General features: G+C 53.9%; 2 protein-coding genes across 8 annotated transcripts in view; both read right to left on the bottom strand.

The window, feature by feature from the left end:
• Positions 1-513: 513 nt before the first annotated feature.
• Positions 514-18,199, bottom strand: Mfng (MFNG O-fucosylpeptide 3-beta-N-acetylglucosaminyltransferase). The gene is made up of 8 exons (XM_038344000.1): positions 17,737-18,199; positions 11,652-11,700; positions 11,241-11,343; positions 8,730-8,883; positions 5,691-5,776; positions 4,315-4,480; positions 2,250-2,335; positions 514-1,244 (listed from the first exon to the last, which is right to left on the bottom strand). Exons 1-8 carry the CDS (start codon positions 17,989-17,991, stop codon positions 1,178-1,180), a joined length of 966 nt encoding a protein of 321 aa, XP_038199928.1. The 5' UTR covers positions 17,992-18,199; the 3' UTR covers positions 514-1,177.
• A 1,640-nt stretch (positions 18,200-19,839) lies between these two features.
• Card10 (caspase recruitment domain family member 10) overlaps positions 19,840-25,845 on the bottom strand; it is a 28,565-nt gene continuing 22,559 nt past the window's right edge. For 5 of the 7 annotated variants that reach the window (XM_038342334.2, XM_038342329.2, XM_038342331.2 and 2 more), the window contains 9 exons: positions 25,645-25,804; positions 25,296-25,407; positions 24,631-24,874; positions 24,401-24,470; positions 23,564-23,657; positions 22,341-22,499; positions 22,112-22,230; positions 21,608-21,720; positions 19,840-20,922 (listed from right to left, as the gene is read on the bottom strand). In XM_038342334.2, coding sequence (XP_038198262.1) covers positions 20,685-20,922; positions 21,608-21,720; positions 22,112-22,230; positions 22,341-22,499; positions 23,564-23,657; positions 24,401-24,470; positions 24,631-24,874; positions 25,296-25,407; positions 25,645-25,804 — 1,309 coding nt within the window. In that variant the 3' untranslated portion in view covers positions 19,840-20,684. The remainder of the gene's footprint in view (positions 20,923-21,607; positions 21,721-22,111; positions 22,231-22,340; positions 22,500-23,563; positions 23,658-24,400; positions 24,471-24,630; positions 24,875-25,295; positions 25,408-25,644; positions 25,805-25,845) is intronic. The other 2 variants (XM_038342330.2, XM_038342333.2) reach the window with 1 other exon arrangement.

Genomic DNA, 25,845 nt, shown 5'->3' with positions numbered 1-25,845 from the left:
CTCCCTTCCCTGAAGGCCCCTACCATCCTGGTCCTGTTAAGTCACCATTCGGTCCCCCGGAGCCAGAGATGTTAAAGATCATTGTATTTACTTGGCCTCTACTTTGGATGGTCAATCGATCCTATCACCTTTAGCTGACACCCAAGGCAAATCCTCAGCTCAGTCACCATGCTGACTTCCCAGATACTGTAGGGTTCCAGTTCATGCCCTGAGGGCAGGGAAAGGAGGCGGGGCTCCTAGCACTGCAACTCATATCCACACAGGAGCATGGCACAGCCACAGATACATCCCCACATACGCATCACACATGCATAGCCTATACCATAACACACACACACACACCACACACGCCCTCAAAGTCCTCAGTCACCAAGCCTCCATCTCCCTGCACCAGACTCTGAGCCACACACCACATTCTATCACCAAATGTGGCCATCACCACTGATCAGAGACCTTGTCCAGCCAGGAGTACCGGCTGCCCATGGCAGGAAATGAGACAGAGAGAGACTTAAATAAAGGTTTGATTTCTCACAGATTGGATGTCAGAAAGAACAGCTTTAGATGATTGTCTTGGCCTTTCCCTCATGGTGGCAAAGTAGCTTCCCAAGAGCCAGTCATCACACCCACATTCACAGTAGGGAGAAAGGATCTTGGGCTGTGAAACTCCTTCCAGAAACCTCGGCTGGCTTTCCTCAGTTCTTGCTGAGTCACACGGTAGCTCCTCACAGCAAAGAAGGCTGGGGCAATGAACCAAGTCAGTCACAATTGACAGGGACCCACCACGGTCCTTCTGAGCCTGCTGAGCTTCCAAAGTCCAGGTTCCTTGGCCAGGCAAGGAGATCTAGGAGCAGCTGAGACCAGTCCCACAGCTGCAGGGCACAGACCCTGGTTTTGTGCTAATGGCCCTGGCTGGTGCTCAAGGAATGACTGAGGCTAGTTCCCAGCCAGGGCACATGTCACTCTCAGGAGAGTAAGGACCCCGAACATTGCCCCCACAGCCTCTGTGGAGTGACTAGGTCCCTGGGCCTGAGACACCTTCATCACCAACCACTGTCCAGGTCCTGGCCTTTCCTGTCACCCAGAGGCCCTACCAGGGACCAGGAGCCCTCAAGACCGCTTAGGAGATGGGGGAGGGGTCCAGCAGAAGCATCCATCCACCCCTGCTGCAGTTCAGAGTTCACAGTGCCACCAGCAGGGGACACCAGGGTGTGTCGGGATAAAGGAGACAATGGAGGGAGCGAAACCTGCAAGGAAGTCAACAGGGGGAGACGGTTACCCCAACCTCACTGCCCCACAGTGCTGTGAACACTCAGCCCAGGCAACTCTGAGTTACACAGGGCTATCCCATGCCTGGCAGGACGGTAGCATCCTCAGGTAACTCTGTGTCACAGGGGGAGACGGTTACCCCAACCTCACTGCCCCACAGTGCTGTGAACACTCAGCCCAGGCAACTCTGAGTTACACAGGGCTATCCCATGCCTGGCAGGATGGTAGCATCCCCAGGCTCTTCCTAGGAAAGGTTAGCAGCACCCCAAGGATGGAGCAATCAGAACTGTCTCCAAACATTGGCAAAATCACCCCCAATTTGAGGACCTCTCCTTTGAGACACCTTGAAAGCCAGAGGAGACCCCGAGAGCCCCTTGACTGAATTCTAGAATCTTTAGGCTCACAAAAAAATCTAACATCAACTAACTGAGACTATGGCTCACATGCCCCTGCTGATGGGCAACTCGCTCCACTAAAAGACAACTCCTTGCCAGGCGGTGGTGTCACATACCTTTAATCCCAGCACTCAGGAGGCAGAGGCAGGTGAATCTCTGAATTTGAGGCCAGCTTGGTCTACAGAGTGAGTTCTAGGACAGCCAGAGCTATACAGAGAAACCCTGTCTTGAAAAAACAAAACTCAAACAAACAAAAAGGCAGCTCCTTTCCTCTTGGAACTTCTAATTCCTTCCCTACACGGAGCCAATTTCATCTCCTTGAGACAAGGCTGTGTTTACTATAGCCTTTGCCTCAGGGCTCTTGGAACAGCTATTGGCTCCAGTGTAACAGATGGAGGGATGGAAGCCCAGAGAGGACCTCAGCTAATGTCACACAGAAAGTAGCAGAATACAAATGTAAATCTACTCTCTCTGCTCCCAGTTCTCTGTGTTCCCATGACCTGTGGCACTACTCTCCCTCCAAGCTCCTCCACCTTTGGGTGCCTAGGCTCGGTCCCCACCTCCATCCTGCACTTCAGCCACACATACCTGGAAGGGTCCTCTTCATGGGAGAAGGGGCCCTGCAGCTTGATGACATTCAGTTTCCCCTCAAAGACCCCGTAGCTGAGGGTGACCTGGGGGGAGATGAGAGGGTATTTGGGAGATGTCCCACTTGGGAGGCCCACAAGGGGAACATTTTGGTACCAGGAGAGAAGACTCTGGACCTCCAGAGAGGCTGACAATTGAGCCTCCTGTACCCATGGAACCCAGCCCCTCCCCAAAGGCACTGCAGCCTGAAGTCACGCTCCTGCCTCCGTCTGTCTGGCCCCAGCAGCCACACTTACCCAGGAAGTTGGTGATTCTTGCTTTCTACAGATCTGGACACCAAGCTCATTGAGAAGCGATCATTTCCCTCAGCTGAGTGCCCAGACTAGCTAGGTTTCCACAGCCCCATGCAGGCCTCAGCCAGTCCTGAACTACACAATGTCAGGAAGACATGAGACAGAGGCTTCAACTAAGAAACGGACACACACCATGACTACAGACTGATGACTTGGTGGCCACCAGGGCTCATCATCCTCCCCCTGGCTACCCCAGCTGTGAGCCACATTTGGCTTATTTTTCTGGCCCTAGGTTTTCCCATCTATAGAACGGGGATAATATTTGCGGTTGGCCTTTGGAGATTTTATTTATTTATATTTAGACAGGGACTGGAACTTCTGACCCTCCTGCCTCTACATCCAAGTGCTGGGGTTAGAGGTCCGCAGCACCAGACCTGCTCTGTGAAGATCTAGGAATAAAACTCGGGGCTTTACGACACTACATAAGTGCTCTACCTGCCACGCTACACCCCAGCCCTGTATTCGGCCCTCTGTATCTGCAGTTTCCACATCTGTGGATCCAACCACGGGTTGAAAATATCCCAACGACCGCGTCTGTGCTGCGCAGTTTCTCCCTTCTCGTTTGTTCCCTAAACAACACAGCATGACATTTTACCGAGTCTTTCTATCCTCTTAGGAATGGAAAATAACCCAATGCTGATTTAACACGTGTGGAGGAGGGGTGCAGATTCTGCCGAACACTGCAGCCCTTCACGTAAGCGACGGAAGCTGAGAGTCTGGGGATCCCCAGGGTCCTGGAAGCAGCCCCTGTGGACACTGAGGGAGGCCAGTGCAGGCACAATGTGATGACTGGCAGAAGCAGGCACTGAAGAGGGCAACCCCCCTCCGGCTGCCAAGTATATCAAAAAGCAATGACAGATGCTTCATTTCTGGCCACCCCAAACTTGTCCCCCTTTCCTGGCCCCCTAACAGGTGGGCCCCACACCCTGGTCCCTTGCCTGGTCAATCTACTGACTCCAGGTGCTGACCCAAGCTAGGCCATGAGACTGTGGGATCTAAAGGTCAGCTGAGGGTCTCTGGACCCTCTCTCCTTGGTGACTGCAGACCTAGGGCTAAGACCCTGCCATCCCAAGGCCCTAGTCATCTGAGGACAAGGCCGGTGAGGAGAGAGTAGATGGGACAGGAGATGGTCCCTTCTGAATGCCAGGTCCCATCCCTCCTTCTTACTCGATCTCATATGCACTTCTGTCATGTGTGTCCCAGGTTCTGACTCTGTAAGGCAGAAGACTTCGGGCCCTCTAGTCAGGCAGTGGGACTGGCAGGCAGGCCTACAAGCCAAGCCAGTCTGTCTCAAGAACAGTGTGGGCCGTCAGGCGCAGGTTAATATCTGTTCATCACTCATAATGGGCTTTGGGGACCAGTGAGCACGATCAGAACCTTGTGATGGAGCAGAATCCAGACAGGAGTCCTGGAAGGCCCACTTGGCTCTTCCAGTGGGTTCCTCAGGAGGGCAGTGTGGAGGATAGAGGATTCAGAATGGAAAGAGAAATGGGGGGGGGGGGGTGCCTGGGAGCATCACCTATGCCTGTAAAGTCTTCCCAGATCAAAGGAATAGGAGGCCTGAGCTACTGTGTCCAGATGGGGTGCACTACTCCCTGGGCCTCTGTTTCCCCACCAGTATGTGATGGCCCCATAAGATTTCGAGTACCCCAACCTTCCTCTGGGGAGACCCTTTCCCCCACCCCTCGCCCTCTGCTTGGCAGTTGGCTCACCTGCTCCAGAAGCTGGGCAGTGCCCAGCAGCTGCAGGGTCTCCAAATGGGAGTGGAAAAGGGGGCTGGGCTGCAGGTGGGCTCCCAGCTTGCACTCAATGATGTAGCCCACGGTGCAGTCGTCAGGCAGGCGGATGAGAGCCGAAGTGTCCATGAAGTGGGAGCCGCTGAAGGACAGAGGTGGGTGGTGGCCCCTGACCCAGGCCCTGCACACCTGCGCCCCCCTCCCCCTCCCAGAAGGGCCTGTGCTGGGCGGGCTAGCACTCTGCACTAGGACATTGACTCTTCCCCTGAGGAGTGGGTGGAGGAATGGCGAGGAGCCCTGCTAAATGTACCCTTCCTTCTCCTTCTCCCCACTTTCCTATCGTTCACTCATAGATTTGTTGTTCAGCCTGACACCCCGTCTTTGTAGCGCACTAGCGAGGAAGGCCCAGACATGAGAATGGGGCGCTTCTTGCCTGCCACAGACTGGGGTACCGAGTCTGGGGCTAAGTCAGAGGGAAGCATGTGGTTTAGGGGACTGGGGAGAAAAGGTGGACGTCCCAGAGGCAGCAGCAGGCTTTCAACGGCATCAACCAGCGTCCCAGAGAACAGCTCCTGACTCTCCAGGGCCATCAATGTCCCTTCCCCAGGATGTCTGGCCAGGGGTGAGGTGGGCACAGAAATCCAGGCTGGGACCACAGAGGTGGGCAGAGCACAGTGGGGCAACCCTAGTCCCTGAGATGACCTTTGGTCACAGGTGTGAGCCTGCTCTGAGCTTGCCCTAGGGACAGTGTGCCTAATGACATCCTGAATCCTCTGAGAAACAAAGGGCAGACAGGGACAGTGGCGGAGCAGCTGGGTGACCTTGAACCTGGGTAACCTAAGGCTTGTCAACCGCTCTTGAGAGTTCTAGAAATGGCATTGCCCTCCCTCCTGTTTGTTCCAGCCTAACTCAGGGCAAAGATCCATGCAAGCTTATGGCCACTGACAGCAACCTGGGAAAAGGTCAGAGTCAGCCGCTTCCAGAATGGCAGTATTCCACTCACCCACCCCCATGCTCCCAAGATTCCTCTCTCCTGTGGGGGGAGCCTTTGGGGATGTCTCAGATGAAATGCCACAGGCCCCCTGACCCACAGCTGCTGTCTGCCCAGACATTTTCCCACTAAGCCCTTACAGTGCCATTGGCCACGTATTTCCAGTTCCATTTATACCTGGGGAAACTAAGGCTGAGTGTACTGAACCACATTGCCAAAAGTCAACAGACCTCACAGGTCTGGGCTGCCCTGACACAACTGAGTAAGAGGCCATTTCCTCTGGGCACCCTCTTGCCCCTCCTGCCTCAAAGGCCCCTCTTGTACACCACAACCCCTCCCTCTCTCCTGGGCCTCTGCTTACCTGGCCCATGGGACCATTTTCAAAGCCAGTTGGCGGCTGATGCAGAAGCCAGCACCCCCTGTGGCAAACCAGAACCGTACCAGCCTCTGGAAAAAGGAGGACAGAGACGTGCAATGAGCCCAGGGAACTCAGGGGCACCAGTTAGACCGCCCTGTACCCCTGACCACCATGACCCCCAAGCTCTGAAGCCTGGCCTTAGCATGTCCACTTCACAGCTAGGGAGCCAAGGCCCAGTGCCACACAGCTAATTAGGAGTGCTGAGTCTATAGGGGAATCCCAAACCCAGCCAGAGTCTGGCTTCCTAGAAGAGGAGGCATTGGGTCTGAGACATCCTTGTAAACTCCCATGGAGAGGGATCGTAGGGGTCACAGGGACAGGGAGACGTGTGCCATTCTACCCTCTTCCTTTGGGGGGACATGGTCACAGAGGTGGCCAGGGACTTCTGGAATGAAGTACAGGGCTGGGCCCCTTGACCCAGTAATAGCACATGACTTAGGCCAGTCAATCAGGCCCTTCCCAGAGTGCTCTGGGAAGACCAGAGGAGAGATCTCCGTACAGGGTCACTAGCCAGAGGAGCAGGACTCCCTGATGCCACCAACACCAGGCCTCCTGTTCTCACTTTCCCCACTCCCAATCCCTGAGGCTGAGGAAGGCTTTCCACAGATGAGGAGCATGAGGCCACCCCTGGAGTAAAGAGGGAGCAATGTTGGGAGCACCTGTGGGCAGGCAACCCTTTGACATCACCATCCCCAGTAATGGGTAGCAGCCCTTCCGCCATTTTCTGAGTCCTCCACCATATTTGCCTCAGCCCAGGCCTCTTCCAGGTTCTCTTGTGACGACCCTGAATTCACCTGTGGGTTCTCCAAACCTTCTGGGGAATTTTTCCCTTCTGCCATTTCATCTCTTGGTCTAACAATGCCATCCCCCATAGCTTCCCGCAGGTCCACAGTTGGTGTTTAACAAACGCATTTTGCGTTGGATTGAGCATTCCCCATGATGCTTTTGTAGAAAGATCCCTAGGAGGAGGCCCAAGTCCCCATCTCCCCACTTTGCTCAGCTGCGGAACCTCAAGGGAGCCACTTCCGGGGCCTGGGCCTTAAATTAGACTTGGGAGCACAAATGCCCCAGTTCTGTCATCTGATGGCCCTCCTTTCTAATGTACGTCCATGAATGTCCTTTAGAGACAAGTTTAGGGTTCCAAGAAGCAGAATGACATCTCTTGAGGACCCAGCATTCAGGAAGTGCTCAATAAATGTGCTTTATTAAAAATTAACAAGTGTGTGGCTTCTGCTCCTGTGTAATTACAGCAACCACAGCATCACTGAACGGACCTCAGCCTGAGCCATCCCTGTGCCCGGCCCTGTGCTGAGGGCTGTGGAAGGGCTATACCCCAACCACAGTGACCAAGGCACAGAGGACGGAGGTCGCTTGCCTCAGAGCACAGAGCAGGAACCAATGCCAGGCCAGAGCTCTTTGGCCTTTGCTGCCCCACTCTGGAGAACTCCAGGCTCTCACCGGCCCAGGGGACTCTGGGATTCTGGAACAGTCCAAGGCAGAAGAAGGGGTGAGGGGCATTCCCTTCAGCGCTGTGTGCCAAGGAGAGCATCGTGCGTGTCTGGGTGTGCTGGTTACCTTGACACAAACTAGGACACCTGGAAAGAGGGGCCCTCAGTTGAGACGATGACTCCATGGGATGGGCTTGTAAGTAAGTCTGTGAGACTTTTGGGGGGTGTGGGAACAGTCCAAGACAAAGTTTCTCTGTGTATGTAGTCCTGGCTGTCCTGGAACTCATTCTGTAGACCAGGCTGGCCTCAAACTCAGAGATCTGCCTGCCTCTGTTTCCCCAGTGTTGGCATTAAAAGCATGTGCCACCACCCAGCTATGAGGCATTTATTTTCTTGACTAATGGTTAATGTGGAAGGGTCACATAGCCCACTGTGTGGGCCACCAGCCCACAATGGGTGGTGCCACCCTGGGAAGTGATCCTAGGTTATAACAGAAAGAAAGTTAAGCAAGCTGTGAGGGGCAAGCCAGTAAGCAGCTCTCCTCCATGGGTCCCTGCCTTGACTTCCCTCAAAGATGGGATGTGCTTGGGATACATAAGTCAAATAAACCCTTTCCTCCCCAAGATGCTTTTGGTCATAGGACTTATGACAGTAACAGAAAGCAAACCAGGACAGTGGGGCTCAGGGTCTGGCTGTACCCAATAAAGTGTTGAACTGGCCAGGCAAAACATGGCTAAGAAATGACTCCTGTAATGTTTATCCAGTGCCCAGTCCAGGGACTCTGACAGATGGTCCCACCCGATTCTACTCCTCACAACCACCCCGTGAGTCAGAACTGTCATCACCTGCTCCGCGAATGAGAAACTGACACACAAAGAGGCTGACCAACTTCAGTCAGGGCCACCAAGCCAGGAGTGACAGGGCTGCCCTGTGAACCCAGGGAGACAGGCTCCAGTCTGGGCTCCTCAGGCCTGGAGAATGAGGGTCTCAGGCTTGATGGGAGGTCAGAGCAGAGGCTGGGGACACCCCTTGGCTCACCTGGAGTGGCCCATGCACGCCCACCCTGGGGCCCAGGAGGATTTAATTAGGGCTCAGTGGCTGATGAGCTACTGATAATTAAGGCTCCAGTTTCCCCAGAGCAGCAGATGGTGGCCTGGGGAGGGAGGGGAAGCCCCAAGCATCAGCTCCTGCTCCAAGCAGGGCCTCCTGAGAGGGGCCTCCTCCTCCTCTTTCCTGCCTTCTCCCTACCCTGCGGTTACTACCCAAGGTCCAGAAACTAGTCAGACTAGGGGCAGGGAAGAGCCGTGCAATTAGAGGAACACAGGCCAAACCGGGTACCTGGGGGATGGTTCATGGGCGGAGTCAGAAAAGCCCAGCGGACTGAACAGAGGTCTTCTTGCCAAGCCAGGGCTGGGCTCCTGGATGACCCAGGCCTTACTAAGCAACCAGGTCCCGCCTCCTGGACAGGTCCCGCCCCTAGTATAGGCCCACCCCTGAGAGCAACAGCCAATTGGAAAAGGAGGAAGGGACACACCGTGCGGTTTTTTGATTGCAGCTCAGAGGCGTGGATGGGCCGGTTCAGGCTGGGCTTTCCCACGTAGACATCACAGTCCCGTGGGAATGTTTTCAACAGCTGTAGCAGTGCCCTGGGATTCACGTAGTTGTCGTCGTCCACGTGGCAGAACCACCTGTGGGGATGGAGCCCGCAATGAACTTGTGAAAATGCTGTGTCCCTGGGCCCCCACAGTCAAGAGCTAACAATGAGACTCAGTGCTGTCTTTGCAGGCACTAGGTCAAAAACAAAACTTCCAGAGTCTGAGTTAAGCTCAATAAAACTTTGGGAAAAGACTACCACGTGACAATCATCACAACAAAGCTTTAGCATAGCTATGTCAGGATAGTGAAACACCTGTGACCTTTACAACAAGAATGAATGCTATTGGGTGATAAACAGAGTTCAGGGCTAGAGCGTAGGTCAGTGGTTCTCAACCTGTGGGACCAGACACCTCTTTCATTGCGGTTGCCTAAGACCATCAGAAATACCAGACATTTGCATTATGGTTCATAACAGTAGCAAAATTACACCTATGAATTAGTAACAAAAATAATTTTATGGTTGGGGTCGCCACAACATAAGGAACTGTATTAAAGGGTCACAGTATTAGGAAGGTTGAGAACCAGTGGCCCACAGGAAGGATCTGTGATAAGCATAAGGATAGATTGTTGTGGAATATTATTTTAAGATGTGTTACATTTGTTTATGCTGTGGAACAATTGTTTTAATGATGCAAAGATGTGTTGCATTCTTTTATGTTGCATTTGTTTAACTCTGTGAAGCTGTGTTACTTTGCCTGCCTAAAACACCTGATTGGTCTAATAAAGAACTGAGCCAATAATAAGGTAGGCAAAAGGATAGGTGGGGCTGAGAGGCAGAGAGAATAAAGAGGAGGAGAAATCTTGGAGGGCAGATAAAAGAGCAAGAAAAGAAGGGACGGGCTGGACACAGAATAGAAAGTAAAGAAAAGATGTACAAAAATAGAGAAAGGTAAAAGCCCAGAGGAAAAAGGCAGATGGAACAAATTAAGTTAAGAAAAGCTGGCTAGAAACAATCCATGATAAGACCAGGCATTCATAAGTAATAAGTCTCTGTGTGATTTATCTGGGAGCTGGGTGATGGCTCTCCACCCAAGAGTAGAGAGTAATAAAACAACAAACTACTATAGATTCTACTGGGGGGGGGGGGAGAGGATGCAAACTACACAGGGCCTCTTCCAAGGGGATGGGTTCTGATTACTGAAAGACAAAGCCCAGGTTTAGAGTCTGAACAATGCAGGCCGAGGCTGGCTCCTAACAGAATAGTTTGACCGCTTTCACTGGTGTTCCCGGTGACCACGCACCAGTCACTTCCTTCCAGTCAAGAAAATCAGAAAATCCTGATTTCTCCAATGCATACTCCAAGCCATGCTTCCTACAGATGCTTCTATCCAAACCCTGTGTTTTGGGTCAGGCAGCATGCTGGGTACCCTAGGAGGAAGAGATATCTACAGAACAGATGAAGACACAGACTTCAAAGCCATGCAGCCAGTGAGTGACAAGATTTGACTCCAGGTGGTCCACCTCCTGTCTGCTAGGTGGGAAAGGGTGAGTCAGACCCGAGGAGGCCCCAAGATCTCTTCATTGGGCCCAGGTCCCTCCATTTAGTGGGGGAGCAGGGTGCAGGGTATGTTTGTCTGTACATGTTCAGGCACAGATAGGTACAAGTATCCAGAGGCCAGAAGCCAGCCTTGGAGGGTGTTGCTCCTGTTACCATCCACCGAGATGGGATCTCTCACTGGGACCAGGAGCTTAGGATGTAATGACCAGCCAGCCAGCCCCAGGACTTGCCAGTCTCCACCGCCTAGCACTGGGGTTAGAAGCATATTTTGTGCTTTGGGGTTGGTGTTGGGTATCAAACCCAGGTCCTTTGACTTGCGCAGCTAGCGCACTTTGCCCACAGAGCCATCTCAGCCCCACCACTCCACTTTTTTGACAGGGCATTCAGTGCAGAAGGTGGTCTGAGGCCAACGAGATGACTCAAGAGGGAAAGACACCTGCCGGAAATACGGTGGAGAGAGAGAACTAATCCCAAAAGGCAACGCATACACCTACACACGTATACACCTACACACGTATACACCTACACATGTATACACCTACACACGTATACACCTACACACGTATACACCTACACACGTATACACCTACACACGCATACACCTACACACGTATACACACAGACACACACACATAGATAAATAAACAAACAAACAAATGTAATTTTAAAAAAACTAAGCCAGCCACGCTTTTAGTTCCAGCACTGGGGAGGTAGAGGCAAGCAGATCTCTGTGAGTTTAAGGCTAACCTGGGCTACAGAGCAGTACTGGGAAAGCCAAAGCTACACAGTAAGACCCTGACTCAGAAAAAAAAAAAAAAACAAAACCAGAGCAAAACAAAACATGGCCTGAGGCAAAAGTCACTCCAGCCCCAGCGGCCTAGCAACGCGCACCTGAGTCCGCTGGCCAAGAAGGCGTCAAATTCTGCAGCCATCTTGCAGGACAGAGCAGGGTGGCTGTGCTCTGCAGAGCAGTTGGTGACCACAAGGTGGGAGCCTGGAGATGGGAAGCAGTCAGGGGACCTGCCCAGCCCCTCCCCCATAACACTGACCCCCCCCCCCCCCCCCCCCGGGTTGGACCTCAGAGAGCCTGGAGGGCTCATCCCCTCCCAGAGGAACTGAAGGAATGGAGCCTTGTCCAGCAGCCTCTTAACATGTTCTCTGCTCCTGGGTATTACAAGGTAGTCCCCAATGCTAATGGCAAGAGACAAAATTCCTGCAGACCACAAGGCCCCATCACAGCCTCCCTGCTCTTCCTGCCCACAGTGGAGGAACACCACCCCAGCCGAGGAGTTACCCAGTTACCCAGTCTCTCTTGGAGGCTTTCATCTGGGCTGTCAGTGAAGACGAATGTCTGTGGGGAGACGGAAGCATCAGGATAGGTTGATGGAGGAGGCCCCAATCCCCAGCCCACCGAGGCCACACCCCAGATTAACCCACACACAGGGGGACTGCAGACTTCTGTCCTCTGTCCTCAAACACACCCTCCTCGTACACATGTACAACTAAGCTCTCAAGGACACACACTTGGGGTAAACCAGCCTGCTGTGGCTGCTCTCCAGGACCACACACCCTTAGCCAACTCATCCTTCTTCTGCATTGTATAAGAAAGAAAGCGGGCTCTAAACCAGGTAGTGGTGGCTCACACCTTTAATCCCAGCACTCCAGAGACAGAGAAGAGGACCTCTGAGTTAAATGCCAGCCTAGACTACACATAGAAACCCTCTCTTGGCTGGGCGGGGGTGGCGCACGCCTTTAATCCCAGCACTCGGGAGGCAGAGGCAGGCGGATCTCTGTGAGTTCGAGGCCAGCCTGGTCTACAAGAGCTAGTTCCAGGACAGGCTCTAAAAAAAAAAGCTGCAGAGAAACCCTGTCTCGAAAAACCAAAAAAAAAAAAAAAAGAAAAAAAAAGAAAAGAAAAGAAACCCTCTCTCAAAAAACAAGCAGAAGAGAAAAGTGTTGAAGGTTTCTGTCCTACCTGGTCCCTTGGCGGTTCAGTCCCAAAGAAACAGAGGCTTATATTAATGAAAAGCTGTTTGCCCTATTAGCTCAGGCTTATTATTAACTAGCTCTTACAACTTAAATTAACCCATAATTCTTATCTAAATTTAGCCACATGGCTTGGTACCTTTTCTCAGTAAGGCATTCTCATCCTGCTTCCTGTCTGACTGGTGACTGTGTCTCTGCCTTTCCTTTTCCCAGAATTCTTCTAGTCTGATTGCTCTGCCTATACTTCCCGCCTGGCTACTGGTCAATCAACTTTTTATTAAACCAGTGTGAGTGACAAATCTTTATAATGTACAAGAACATTATCCCACAACCAAAAGAAAGCCATGGGAAGCAAGCCAGTAAGCAGCACCCCTCCATAGCCTCTGCTTCAGTTTCTGTTCTGGGTTCCTGCCTTGACTTCCTGCCCTGAGTTCTTCATGATGGATTGTAACCCGTAAGATAAAATAAACCTTTTCCTCCCCCAAGTTTCTTTCTGTCATGGTGTTTATCACAGCAAAGAAAGCAAAGCCCCTCTAACCCTAACCCACAGGCGTGTACAAACTGAAGGACTTCCCTCATCCATGCCCTCATGCACCACACCATTAAGGAATAGCCACACCATACAGCCACACCATACAACCACAAACCCTCGTCCAAGAACAGCGACCACTAAGCACCCCAGAAACCTCACACACTGGCACAATCCTGACTTCTCAGATTTGGCATGTGCCAGAAGGGTCACCCATGCCTCCTCCCCGTGCCCTCCTAAAGATGAGGCTGAGCGGGATTCTAGCACACAGACCTGGGCTGTTTCTTATTTTGTTTATTTATTGAAATGAGGTCTTACACTATGGATCGGGCTAGCCTGAAACTCAACTATGTAACCCCAAACTGACCTAAAACTGGTGACAGTCTTCCTGTATTAGCTTCTTGTGTGCTGGGATTACAGGTGTGACCTGGCGTGACTGGGACATTTCTTGCCACCCCTAGATGGGTGAGAATCAATCGCCTAGTCAAACAAATACCAACTCCAAACCAAACAGTTTCAAACCCTCCAGAATCTGCCTGTGGGCAAATCAGAGTTGCAGCAGGCAGGTAATATGTCATCCCCACTCCAGAGCTAGCTCAGTGTATACAGACCTTCCCTACTGCCCAAACAGAGCATTATCATAGAACATCTTGGAGGCCTTTGGTGGTGTCCCTAACCTTTGGGCTGCTCAGCCAGCATTTGGAACAATTTTGAACCACTTCTAAGTAAGGGCTGAAGAAACAGTGTCCCCATGTTCAAGACCTCTGGAATCCTTATTCCCCACTGGACCCACTGTGTGGCCTCCTCTGTCATCCTTCCAGGACCAGGATTCCAGCTATAGCGATCCTCCTTGTTCACCCACGATGTCTTCACACCACAAACCCTCCCAGACCAAAACAGACCCTGTCCTGAGCCTCAGTTTACCTATCTGTAAAGTAGGAGAGCACAGCAGCTGTGTGAACAAAGTGAGATTCATGTAAGACAGGAAGAGTGAACAGGAAGTTAGAGTTGAAAGGGAACACAGGCTCTATTTCTTATATCTAACAGGGAAAAGGGGCACAGGAGCCCAGAAGCCGGGGTGGGGTACTGGGAATGGGGGGCATAAGGGAACCAGACCTCTCTCCCAAGGCCTACGGCCCCAAGTTTACTTCCGAGCCACTGTCATCTCTCTACCTTGATCCTCAGAACTACTGTCCCCTCAGGATCAGATGGATGACACCTGATAATGCCATGAGTCTCTATTTCCCTTAGGATAAGTGTGGTCTGGATGGGAGAGATGGCTCAGCAATTAAGAACACTTTCTCCTCTTCCAGAAGACCCAGGTTCAATTCCCAGGACCCACATAGCGGCTCACAGCTGTAGGTAACTCCAATCCCAAGGGGATCCACTTCTGCCCTCTTCTGGCCTCCATGGGTCCTGCATGCACATAACGCACAAGACATTCATGCAGGCAAAAATACCCATACACACAAGAAACAATTTTTTTTAAAAAAAAAGTTAAGTGTGGTCAAGGAAGAGACATCTGACCCTTGTCACCTAATGTGACTTTACCTCAACCCTTCCTGCCCTGCCCCGGGGCTTCTCTACTTGGATTTCTTTCAGTTACCCCAACACATTACAGACACATCTTCTGCACATTCTGAGCCCTTTAAACCTGAAACTGCCAACTCCAGCACCGCCCCCACCCAGAGACCTTCCCTGACACCGCCAGCTACTCCAGAGGCCCCCTGCGCTGCTTCCCACTTTCTCCTTGGCCCCTCCCACCAGAAGTTAGCATCCTGTCTGTCCCCAGTGTGTCCCAACACAGGTAGGAAGGCCTCTCTCAAGGCCTTCTGAGCCCTCTTCCTGGGGTCTGCTTCTGCCCATCACATTGAGCTGGTGCCAGAACCCTGGATATTCAAGGGAGCTCAAGGGACCTAGGCCTGGTATCGTCCTCTCTACCTCTCTCTCACACATACAACATTGTCACCTGGACCCTAGAGCCCCTATCCATACCTGCTGTGTGGCCTTCTGTTGAGCCCCAGCCTCTCAGATCCCTGTCATTGTAACTCTTCCCTGGAGGCTAGAGCATCAGGACTAAGTTCCTAAAAACTACAAGCAAGGGCCAGCACCGAAGCTGTGACCTAACACTTACCCAGCATGCTCAGGCCTTGGGTTCAATCTCTAACACTAGGTGAGGGAAGAAGGGGAGAACCCCCCCCCAAAAAAAGGCAAGAGCCAGGGTTTATTGATAGAACAAGCACTTGTACTTGCCTGTATGAGACCCTGGATTCCATGACCAGCATCAAAAAGGTGAGGCCCACCACCCATCCTCTTCCCACTTGCTAGGTCCCAGAGCCCTGGAGCCACGGTGCCTGTCTTCTTCCCCTTGTGCCCCATGCGGTCTGTCCACCCACCTCACCTTCCGCAGAATCCTGGCTTCTGTCTTTCTCCGCTCCCAAGGCTGGTCCTGGCCCACCCTCCTCCTGGGTCCCCAGGCTGTCTTCCTTGGCCTCTGGCTGTATTCTGCTCTCACCCAAGCCCTACTCACAACACAGGTCTAGAGGGAGCCGACCAATGAGTCAGGCCTTTCTTGCCTGACCACGTTTGCCACCAAATGGCTATGGAGTAGGAGAAGTCACTCAAGTCCAGAGCATGGGACAAACAGACTAAGAATACTTGCTGAGGTGGGTGGGGGGTGGAGCAGAGTTAGGAAAGGACTAGGGTCCAGGCCAGAGTCTGGGGGACCGGAGAAGGCTCAGGAGCCCACGGTTTTTGCACATGGTGGTGGGTGGGAGCAGCAGGCTGCTTTTGATTTATTTAAGCAAGAGACCCAGACAATAGTTAGTGGCGGTTTCACAGGCCAGGGAAACAAAGAGAATGGGAGGCTGTTGGGGCAGGGGAGGGGGTGGCTGGGGGCCATCTGCTGCAGTGAAGGGGAGCCGGGGCTGAAGCCTTCTCCCCCTGCCCAGCCCCCACCCGGGAGGGGACTAGAGGAAGAAAAGCTCCTTGAAGCTCAAAACACACAAAACAGCCTTCTCCGCCCACCCCCTCTGCCAGACAAAGGCCATACATGAGTCTATCCGGGCACACTAAGCCAGGGCCACCTGTCACCCCATCACCTTTAACCAGCCGGGTGCCCAGCACTGGAGTTAACCAGCTAGGGCTGTTCCCAGATACACTTGTGTTGTGCAAATGTGGAAACTGAGGGCCTGTAGCCAAGATCACAGGAAAAAAATAAAGCCTAGAAGTAAGAAACGGGTCTCCCTGTCTCCTGTCCTTCCAGACCTTTTCCTTTGCTCTGGTTTGGGGTTCTAACACTTCTCCTGCCTCTGCCTAACCTCACTGTGGATGGGAAGTCAGTACCTGACTTTTAGGAGGCTAGCACCATGCCTCTGACTGAAGCCCCTTAGAGAAGCTGACAGGTGCCCCTTGGCCAGGTCAGTTAGGCTTCAGCCTCTTTGCCAGCCTTGTTCTGCCAGGCACTAGCACCTCAGCTGATGTCCCAGGACCAGCCTTCCAGTAACCCTGGCAGCTCTGATTTGGGAGCCTAGCAGAAAGAAGGGGGCCCCACTGAGAAGCAGGAGGGAAGCCCACTATGCTGTGGCCCACAGGCCTTCTGGGTGACTCTGACCAGCCTGTTCTATTCTGCAGCCTTAATTTCCTCATTTGGGGCTAGGGCATCATCATGGTGAGCAAGACAGGAAAGGCAGGGACCACGTGAGGCCTTGTTCCCTGGTACACATTGATGCAGCTCCATAAACAGGAAGGTCTGCGTGGAGGGCCAGCCCTGCTGGCTTCCGAGGAGGAACCACGCTCTCCTCAAGACAAAAGAAAAAAGAAAGCTGTATTGGCATGGGAGTTCTGGGGATGCAGGAAACTCTACTGGGAAGGGCTCATGCCTGTACTGGATGTTGTGCCAGGAAACGGGGAGGTAGGCATCCTCTTCAGGTACCCCCACCTTTCCCTTGCTGAACAGCCTCCTCTCCTTGGCCTCCCCTACTCAGGTTCAGCCACTTCCTCCCACAGAGCCAGCAGCCACAATGGGGGCAGACTATGTGTATGCACAAGTGTCTGGAACCACTTCTGCCTCCCGTTGTGGTCTCCAGTGCCCTCCATCCCTGGCTTTGACCGATAGGGTCTTGAGTATGGGGAGGAGGGCTCTGGCTTTCAGGAACCACACTTATTCCCCACACTTCCTTATTATTGTGTTTAGCATATGTGACTGTGTGTGAGCACATGTACATACACGCACACACCAGACACCACACACACACACACACACACACACACACACCACACAGGTATTCCACATGCCGGGCAGATCTGCACCTCACCTTGACCTCCTGCCCACTCTGCCTTAGCCACAGCCTCTCAACAGCAACACAGGAAACCAGGAGGCTAGACACTCCCCTCACACCCTCGGCAGCACAGTGGGGCAGGAACTGAGAGGAAGCCTCCTTCAAGCAGGCCCCACCTCAATGTCTGCCCAGCATCCACACCACACCCGTTACAGGCAGCCTCATCCATCCCCAGAGCCGGGGTAGGCAACTACTCAAGTCTGGTGGGTTGCACCTTCCTGCAGGCTCTCAAATATCCTGAGGCATGACACCAAGGCAAGTTAGGACCAAGAATCTAAGAGGGGGGGGGGCAAAATGGGGCAGAGGAGCCTAAAGCAGGACCCCAGACTGAACCCAACAGATGTAGACTTGTGAATCTGAGGAGCCCCTGGAACATGGCAGTGGGGGGCAGGCATGGAGGAATGAACGACTGGAGAGACCCCAGAAAGCCCCCCCCCCCCCCGGTGGGCAGCTTCTCCCCAGACCATTAGGAAGACCTCTGTGAGCTCCTCAGCCAGGAGCTTTCTCAGGCCTCAAGGGGCCCGCCTGTCACCTGTTGCCTGGTCCTGGAGACCCACGTGTCAAGTAGCAGGTCCAGGCGAGAGCGGTGGAAGGCCCTGGTTGTCTTGACTGCGATGAAGATGTCGCCAAGCTGCAGTTCCAAGGACCCTGGGTTCTGTTGGTTCAGCCTGAGTGTGTCCTGCGCCATCCGCAGGGACAAACTTGAGTGGTATCGTAGAGACAGGAATCCCACGCACAGGAGGGTAAAGAGGGCTCCTGCCAGGCCCCGAAAGGCCCGGCAGTGCATTGGTACCGGCCCCCAGACAGTTCAACCTCCGACTCCCCAATCAGTCTGGAGTGGGAGGCTGGTCAGGCGGGGGCCCTGGTATGAGCAAAAGTCTGGCAGGCATCAGGGGCGGGTACCGATGGGAAAGGAGGAAGCTGGGTCTTCAGACCCAGAGCTGAGCCACTACTGTCCCGCCAGCCGCCAGCCGGCGGAGGCCACCATCCCGCCACCTGCTCCTCCGCCCTCCCTCCAGGCAGGGCCGCTTGGCTCCTGGCCCCGCCCATGCTTCAGTCCGAGGGGCGGGGCTAGGCCTGGGAAGCCCCAAAGGCGGCTGCAGGGAGTCACCCACTGAAGGGGGCCCAGCACAGCCTTCTGCTGCAGCCACACCAGACCCTGCATAGGAAGAAGCCCCTCAGCCTTCCTACGCCCCACAACCCTGCCGCTGGCTCCTATGAGCCAGAGATAATACCCGTTATTTCAATACCCGTTATTAATTTCAGAGTCAACAGAGTTCTGGTTGACCCAGCCTTGGGTCCTGGCTCACTTTCCCTCCTGCCTGCCCTCGGCAACACCCACCACACACCAGGCCTATATGTGCCACAGGACTGTGCCCACTGTACCACGCTCCCTAGAGATCACTTCTTGCTTTCGAGTCTTTACACAAACATTATTTCCACCATGAGGCTTGCCCTGTCTACTTCATTTAAACAATCCTCCTTTCTTGGGGAAGCCTAGGTCCTTCTCTCCTTTCTCTCTTTCAGCTGCACAGCGTATTTTACATATTTATTGTATTACTCGTGAGACTGCTGGGCCAGGGGGTTCTTCCCTTTTGTTGACAATCCAGAGCCCAGTACGGTGCCTGGCACGTACTAGGCACTCAATCAATACTTGCTAATTAAGCACAGGAAAGTGCTTGGTGGCTGTGAATGGATCTCAGCCTGCACTAGGACAATGAAGGCAAGTCAGCCCCTGCCTGTCCCCTTCACAGCCCACCTCCTCAAAGTGCCACCAAGGAAAAGCATAGGCTTGGTGCTGGGTTCAGATCCCAGACAGGACCACTCCCTGGCTGTACGGCATTAGACAAGATACTCCTGCCATTGATAAAATGATGGTGAGGACTGGCAAGATGGTTCAGCGGGCAAGGGCGCTTGCCACCCATGCTGAGGACCTGAATTCAACTCCCAGGTACACACAAATGCCCATTCCTGAGAGTTGCCCTCTGACCTCCGCCCAGGTGTGTTACCAAAGCAAAGCCCTTAAAGAAAGGAATCTTAGGGCAGGTGAGAAGGCTCGGCAGTAAAGCAGCCCACTGACTAGGCTGATGGCCCACGTTTGAGCCCCAGGACCCACGTGACGAAAGGGGAGAAGTGGCTCCTGCAAGTGACACACTTCATGCACACTGGCTCCCAGATGCACACGCAATGAACAGTTTCGTAAGTGAAATCCTAGCCCTCAAAGCCAAGGGGCACCTTTTCCAGTCAATCTGCCAGGACTGCTCCTGGAGGTGACCATCCTCACTCTGCAGGAGCTCTATCAGGGCCAACCACACACCCACAATGCACTCTGGGTTTCCTGAACAGCCTCCTTAAGCCGCTCACGCCTGCTGGCTTCAGTGACCTGCACCGGAGGACACTGTGGATGGGGCAGGGCAGGGCCGAGGGCCCCCCACCTGGCACTGTGGCAGGTAAGGTGACTCCTGCACAGATGGCAGGCGTTCTCTGGGAGGAGTCAAGGGTAATATGACCCTGCCCACCAACCAAGCAAGATGGCAGGGACTTGAAAGGTGGAATCTGCCAGCGATGGGGATGGAGAAAAGGGGAGGGGTGGGTGTCCCAGGCCAGGGACAGAAGCAAGCAGAAGGCCACCAACTTCTATGACAAACTTTAATGACTCATTATATGCAGCTTGAGTGAACAGGCCTGGGAGTCACCCACAAGCCGGACATTCGGGCGGCCTAGCAGCACCGCCACCCTGGCCTCCTAGAGGCAGGTGGGGAACAGGAAGCCAGCCAAGAGAACATATTCTGGTGTGCTGTGCAGAACACACATTTGTTAGTGCCCTGTGTCACAGGGATGGTGTGACGTTTACACACAAGGAGAGATGACACAAAGAGACATAAGGGTTCGAGCAGACTGGGGCAGCCATAGTATCTCACGACACTACACACGAAAACAGATGTGGACTGTGGCGGCCACACGATGGTGGCAGAGCAGGCTGAGGACCCCAGGGGCCTTGGGCACCCAGGTGGAGGGACAGAATCAGAGATCCATGAGGCCATTAGTGTGCAAAGTTGGACCACGGTGTGAGAACTCTATTCCAGGGTGCATGTGTAAGGAGAGGGCCCAGGCACACACGTAAGTCCCACAAACGGAAACCTTGGGGTAAACCTAGGGATACGGGAGCCAGTGAGGAGACAGAGCAGCAAGTCAGGGGCAGGTGCAAGGTCAGCCCTGTGGGCCCCCACAGCCTGTGCAAAACCAGTGGCTGACTCTGGTCAGAGTCCAGGGCCGATGTCCCATGCTGGAGCGTCCATGGGACAAGGAAGGCCCCAGCCGGGAAATCTGACGCCACTGCAGACACAGGATCGCATCCACCGGCAGCCTCTCTAGCACAGGTGAAACCAGGCATAAATGGGGAGTGTTCAGGCACTGGGTGGAGGAGGCCCAGGCATCGGATGGAAGAGGTCTGTAAGAGTCCTGGCCACAGGATGGTCCTCAGGCCTCACTGCTGCTGCCGCTGCCCCCTCGGCTGCTGCCTCGCTCTACCCACACAAGGCGAGCCTGTTCTTGCAAGATGCGGCCACGCACCACCTTAGCCAGCTCTTCTGCGTGGCCCCATGCATGAGCAGGCACCTGCACCCAGGAACATGGTAGTCCCCAGAGCCATTGTTCTGAGCCCCGGCACTGACGAAGCAGCTCTGAATCCCGCCAGCCTGGACGGCCCAGCAGGCCCCTGCAGAAGAGGGTGGCAGTCAGAGCAGGTTGCGCGCACGCGCACACACACACACACACACACACACACACACATGTGCACACCATGATACATATATGACATATGCATATAACACATATTATATGTACACATATAACAGACAACATATCACACATCAATACATGCTGATACACAATACACACAGCTATAACACACACAATTCAACAAAAGCACAATATACATATACATGATGTGTATATAATACATAATGTATATTATGTGTGGCAAGCCTGCTGTATGTACACTTGGCATGAGGGCATGAGGGTTATACATATGACATATGACCTGCATAATACATAGACAAGATACACTTGAAAGCATGATATAATAAATATAAATATATATATAATAAATAAATAATACACTGGGATATACTAATCTGGAACATATGCATACACGATACATATGATACACATACAACACACATATGATAATTTGCATGTCTGAGATACATAGTACATACACCTATGATACATACATGCACATGATACACAAAATACAGACCTACCTGTGTTACAGAGCTAACCCTCTCTATTATACAATACACATACATAATACAAGCATGCGCACACAGAGGGACAGGCAGGTGACAGAAAGATGCAGACAGAGGCTTCCACAGGGGGCACCCACTGTGGCCACCACTCACCTGATCTCACGGACATTCTTTTCAGTCACCTCCACATGAATGACGATGGGGTAGACCTCGCTCTGCACCAACTCCCGCACGCCCCGTGCACCCAGCTCCAACAGACAGTGCTTCTTCTCGGACAGACAGACAGTTTACTCCTGGGACAACCCCCCCCCCCCCCCCCGCCGCTGACCCACCCTGTCATCACCTCCCAGGAGAAAGTCTTGCTTCATCAGCAAAGGACTAAAGCAGACTGGAGACCCAGGGTCAAGAGGAACCTGGATCTCAACTGCCACTCCCCCATCAGTCACCTCCCGCAGCCCCAGCCAGCAAGCAGGACAGTGGAAGATCAGAAATAAGGATGCTCAGGTAAGAAATACCAACCCACACCTCAGAGTGACCACAAGAGTCATGGTCCCAACCCAGCCATGACAGGGAAGACACTGAAGAGCCCAGGAGATGGCACAGCTGTTGGTTCTGGGTCCCAAATGGCATCCTAGCCTAGCACCCTGCAGCACCTACCTTCCCAACAGACTCCTGGATGGCACGGATCCTGCTGCCCAGCCCGGGGGTGGCAGGCCAGGCCTTGGGGGCTCCGGGAGCTGAGGATGCGCACTGTTCCTCTCCAGAGAAACTTTCTGCTGAGAACAAGGACACGCAGGACGAGGGGCCATAGGCTTGGCCATCCAGTGCCACCCAGCACTCCTCCACCCCACGCCAATCCACCCAACCACCCAGGTGGCAGACTCACCTGCAGGGCACACTTGGAAATCTAGCCTGGAGCTGGGCAGATCCAGCAGGTTGCGGATGAGCCGGGGTGCCAGGCACTCAGGCAGGAGCACCACAGGCCGCAGGGCAGACACTAATAGTGGCCGCACCAGACTGTAGGGCTTAAGGCTTCGCTCTAGCTCTGCAGAGGAGAGGGGCGTGGAAGAGATGAAGAGCTCCACAGGATACTTAAAACCAACATCATCTTCTGCCACCTAGTTTCCCTTCCTGAGTCCTGCTGTGCTCACAAAGACAGACAGACAGACAGACAGACAGACAGACAGACAGACACACACACACACACACACACAAGCTGGGACTCTTGCAGAAGGCAGCTTTCTGATCCTGTCTCAGATCTGCCCCCTACAGGCCACTCCCTGCTCAGCACTTAGGGAGAGGCTTCAAAAAGCCATCCAAATCACGTGATCCCCTGCTTTCAATGAGCCCTGCCACTGACTTCCAACACATCCCAGGGCAAAGGCCACGTCCTCCCGGTGGTGACATAAGTACTACCTGAGGGCCTGGGGAGAATCCAGCCTCTGCCTGAGCTGTGCTCCTGTGTTAGCTGTCTGCAATGTCAGAGCTTTTACCTGCAGCTCAAAGCCATGCACCTGCCATCCGTCAGCCCAGGTCACTTCCATCAGCCACCCCACGCTCGAGTCACACCTTCCAAGGTCCCCAGCACATGCTCCAGGGCACCTCCCTCCGACTACACTCCCTGTCTCTCCTGACAGACAGGGAACCCCTGAGCGAGGGTTTGCTGAGTCTCCTGAACTTCAGACTGGCTCTCCACATCCATCTACTCTGCCCACCAAAGTCACGACCCACACCACGCTCCTGTGACTTTACATGAACTTTGTCCTCTGTCAGAAATGGGCTCCCATCAGGCCTTGGAGGCTCTGGTAGAAAGGACCTCTCTGCCAAACCCCTAGCCTCTCTGCCCCTCAGAAGTGCATCTTCCTTATCCAGCTCCTCTCCAGCCCCTGTTGCTGTGATAGGTGGTGCAGATATTAACCCTCATCAGATACACACATACACACACACACACACACACACACACACACACCTGCCAATGGGCTGCCTTCAATCCATCCCACCATCAGGGGTCTTGTCCCTCAAGACTGTCCCCACTTCTAAACCAGCCTCTGCTCAGAGGCGCACTGGACACTTGAGCAGTGGGCTTGCTCCCCTTGCCCTCAGATTCACCTGAGCAGGGCTCTGCCGATAGCTGTTCAGGCGAGTCTCCTGCAGCGCCCCCTGCAGGCTTGGGCCTCACCAGCCCCAGGGCTCGTTTCTTCAGCTAGGAGCACAAGAATGAAGACGTCACACAAAGCACAATCCATCCCAAAGAGGGTGCCCATCCCACAGGGGACACCCATCCCAAGGGGGGTCTTCCTGCCACTGCTGTCCAGGCTCAATAGGTCTGCACGTAAGTCTCCTCCCAGGCCCAGCCCAGCCCAGCCCCTGGCTAGTTCATCCAGTGAACTAGCAGCAAGACCTTGGGTAGGAAAATCAATGACACCCACACTATTTAGCTCAAGCTGGACAGCTATGGAGCAAGCACAGGGGGCAGGCCTTCAGGGGGCGGGCACAAGGCCCCAGATATGTAGGGACTCGTAGACACAGCTTGCTGTGCAGGAGGCAACCCCGTGGCTACAGGCTCTTCAGTCTACCTGGTACACACACTCCCTGCCAACTCTCCAGCAAAGGGGTCTCCCAGGAACCTACTCAGGGAAACTCACTTTGCTATGGGCACAGGGGTGACCCGGCCCGGAGACTGAGCACATGGCTGTTCTCGGGCCCACAGTGTACGAGCCACACTCCTGAGTCCAGGGCACATCCTGTTACATTTCATCTCTCTACCGCCCCGCACAAGGAAACTAATGCTGTTTCCTGGGTGCCTAGCAGGTCAATCACATCCCGCTGACATTGTAAAGTAGCCCCACCCCCTGCTCTATCCTCAAGGATGCTAAGAATACTCAGCCTACCCCTCCCTCTGGACACCACCCTATTGGTCTCTCCCTGCCCGCCATCCCTGCTTACGTTGCTTCGAGGACTTCGGTGCCTGTTGGAGAGCAGGCATTTTTCCTGGCCTTCTAGAAGCTGCTGCGCCCTGCAGGAGGAAGTTAGGTCACACACTTGAAGAGAAAAACAAGCCCCAACTCCTCCTCCAACTCATCCTGTCCCAGAAGGCAGTGAGGGAGTCCAGGGGAAAGAGGGCTACATCCCCGCACCAGATCCCATGGGTCCCCATCCCAGGCCTCCAGTATCACCTCTGATAATTGGGCACAGTGCCCCGGTCCAGGTCCCGTAAGGTGAGGGGGTCAACCCGAGTGCAGAACCATTCCTGACTCCGCTTGTATGCGGGGTCCACCAGCCGCAGGATCTCTTGGGCTTTCACGCAAAGGGCATGGGGGTCTGGCCGCTCGGGCAGGGAGAGGTTGGCTCGAATGTAGAAGGGCTCTGCACCCGGTCCCTTTGCCCAGGCATCCAGGGCCTCATGGAAGGACTGACAGGCTGCATTTGGGCAGGACAGGGAGGACAAAGGAGGCGAGTGAGCCCAAGGACTGGCTTCCAGGAACCTCACTGGCCAGTGATATAACCCTCTATAGGGCTGCAAGGGCCATCTTCAAGTGGGGAGCTTAGGTGAAGACGAATAAGGGATTTGCTCAGAGCCCCCTAGTCCCTAACAAACAGTGCCAGACTCAAAGCCAGATCTCTGGACTCTTAATGCAGCGCTGCTTTCATAGTTAGCACCTAGTCAACACAGAAAGGACACGTGAACACACGAAAAGGAGGCCACAGCCCCACGGGACACCAGACATGGACTTCTGCCTCCGCTGCTGGGCCCTTCTACTCCTACCCCCATCCTCAACTGAAGGAGCCCCGACCGCCTGAGTCTCTGAGTCCAACAGGTCCACCCACAGGCCAGGCTTACCCTTTGAGTCCAGCAGGAAGGGGAGTGTAGAGCCCTGGTTCCAGGGCAAGGTCCTCTGCTGGGTCTCAGCTTCTAGGCTTGCCCCCTCCAGGCCAGTGCCTTCTGCCCGTGGCTGAACAACCCAAGCAGGGAATGATTTTTAGGGATGTGGTTCTGTCAAGATGCTGTCTGTCATCCTGCCCCACCTCCCACTCTACCGAAATAGATGCTAGTCACGGCAGGCTGAGGGCAGAGCAGTTCTACTTCTGCCAGTCCCCAGGAGCCCCACCCATGGATGCTGCTCCACCAACCAACATCTATCCTTTTTAGAGCAGGAGTCTCGTCCCCGACTCAGGGAGAGGGACCTCACCTCTTTCTGTTCTGTCCTGGCCGAACCAGGTCCCGACAGCACCCTTCGCACCACGGCCCCAGACCATCTGTCCCCAAGGACTGGCAGGCTATCTGGACTCTTATCCTGGGGCTCCAGGCCCCCAGAAGGACTCCAACCTGAGACTCGGATGGCCAGAGACCTTAGAGAAAGGGGAGGGATATGGGAAAAAGAGTCCAGTCA

The sequence above is a fragment of the Arvicola amphibius genome, chromosome 9 (assembly GCF_903992535.2).
Source record: "Arvicola amphibius chromosome 9, mArvAmp1.2, whole genome shotgun sequence".
NCBI classification, from domain to species: Eukaryota; Metazoa; Chordata; class Mammalia; order Rodentia; family Cricetidae; genus Arvicola; species Arvicola amphibius.
The sequence above is the reverse complement of the archived record's forward strand: the minus strand, read 5'-3'. Positions and strand labels throughout refer to the sequence as shown.

Coding starts and splice junctions, on each gene's coding strand:
- Mfng (XM_038344000.1), bottom strand. CDS start 17,991: ATGCACTGCCGGGCCTTTCGGGGCCTGGCAGGAGCCCTCTTTACCCTC. Junction 11,344..11,651: donor AAGCCTCCAAGAGAGACTGG/GTAACTGGGTAA, acceptor TCCCATCTCCAG/GCTCCCACCTTGTGGTCACC. Junction 4,481..5,690: donor AAAATGGTCCCATGGGCCAG/GTAAGCAGAGGC, acceptor TCTGTCCTTCAG/CGGCTCCCACTTCATGGACA.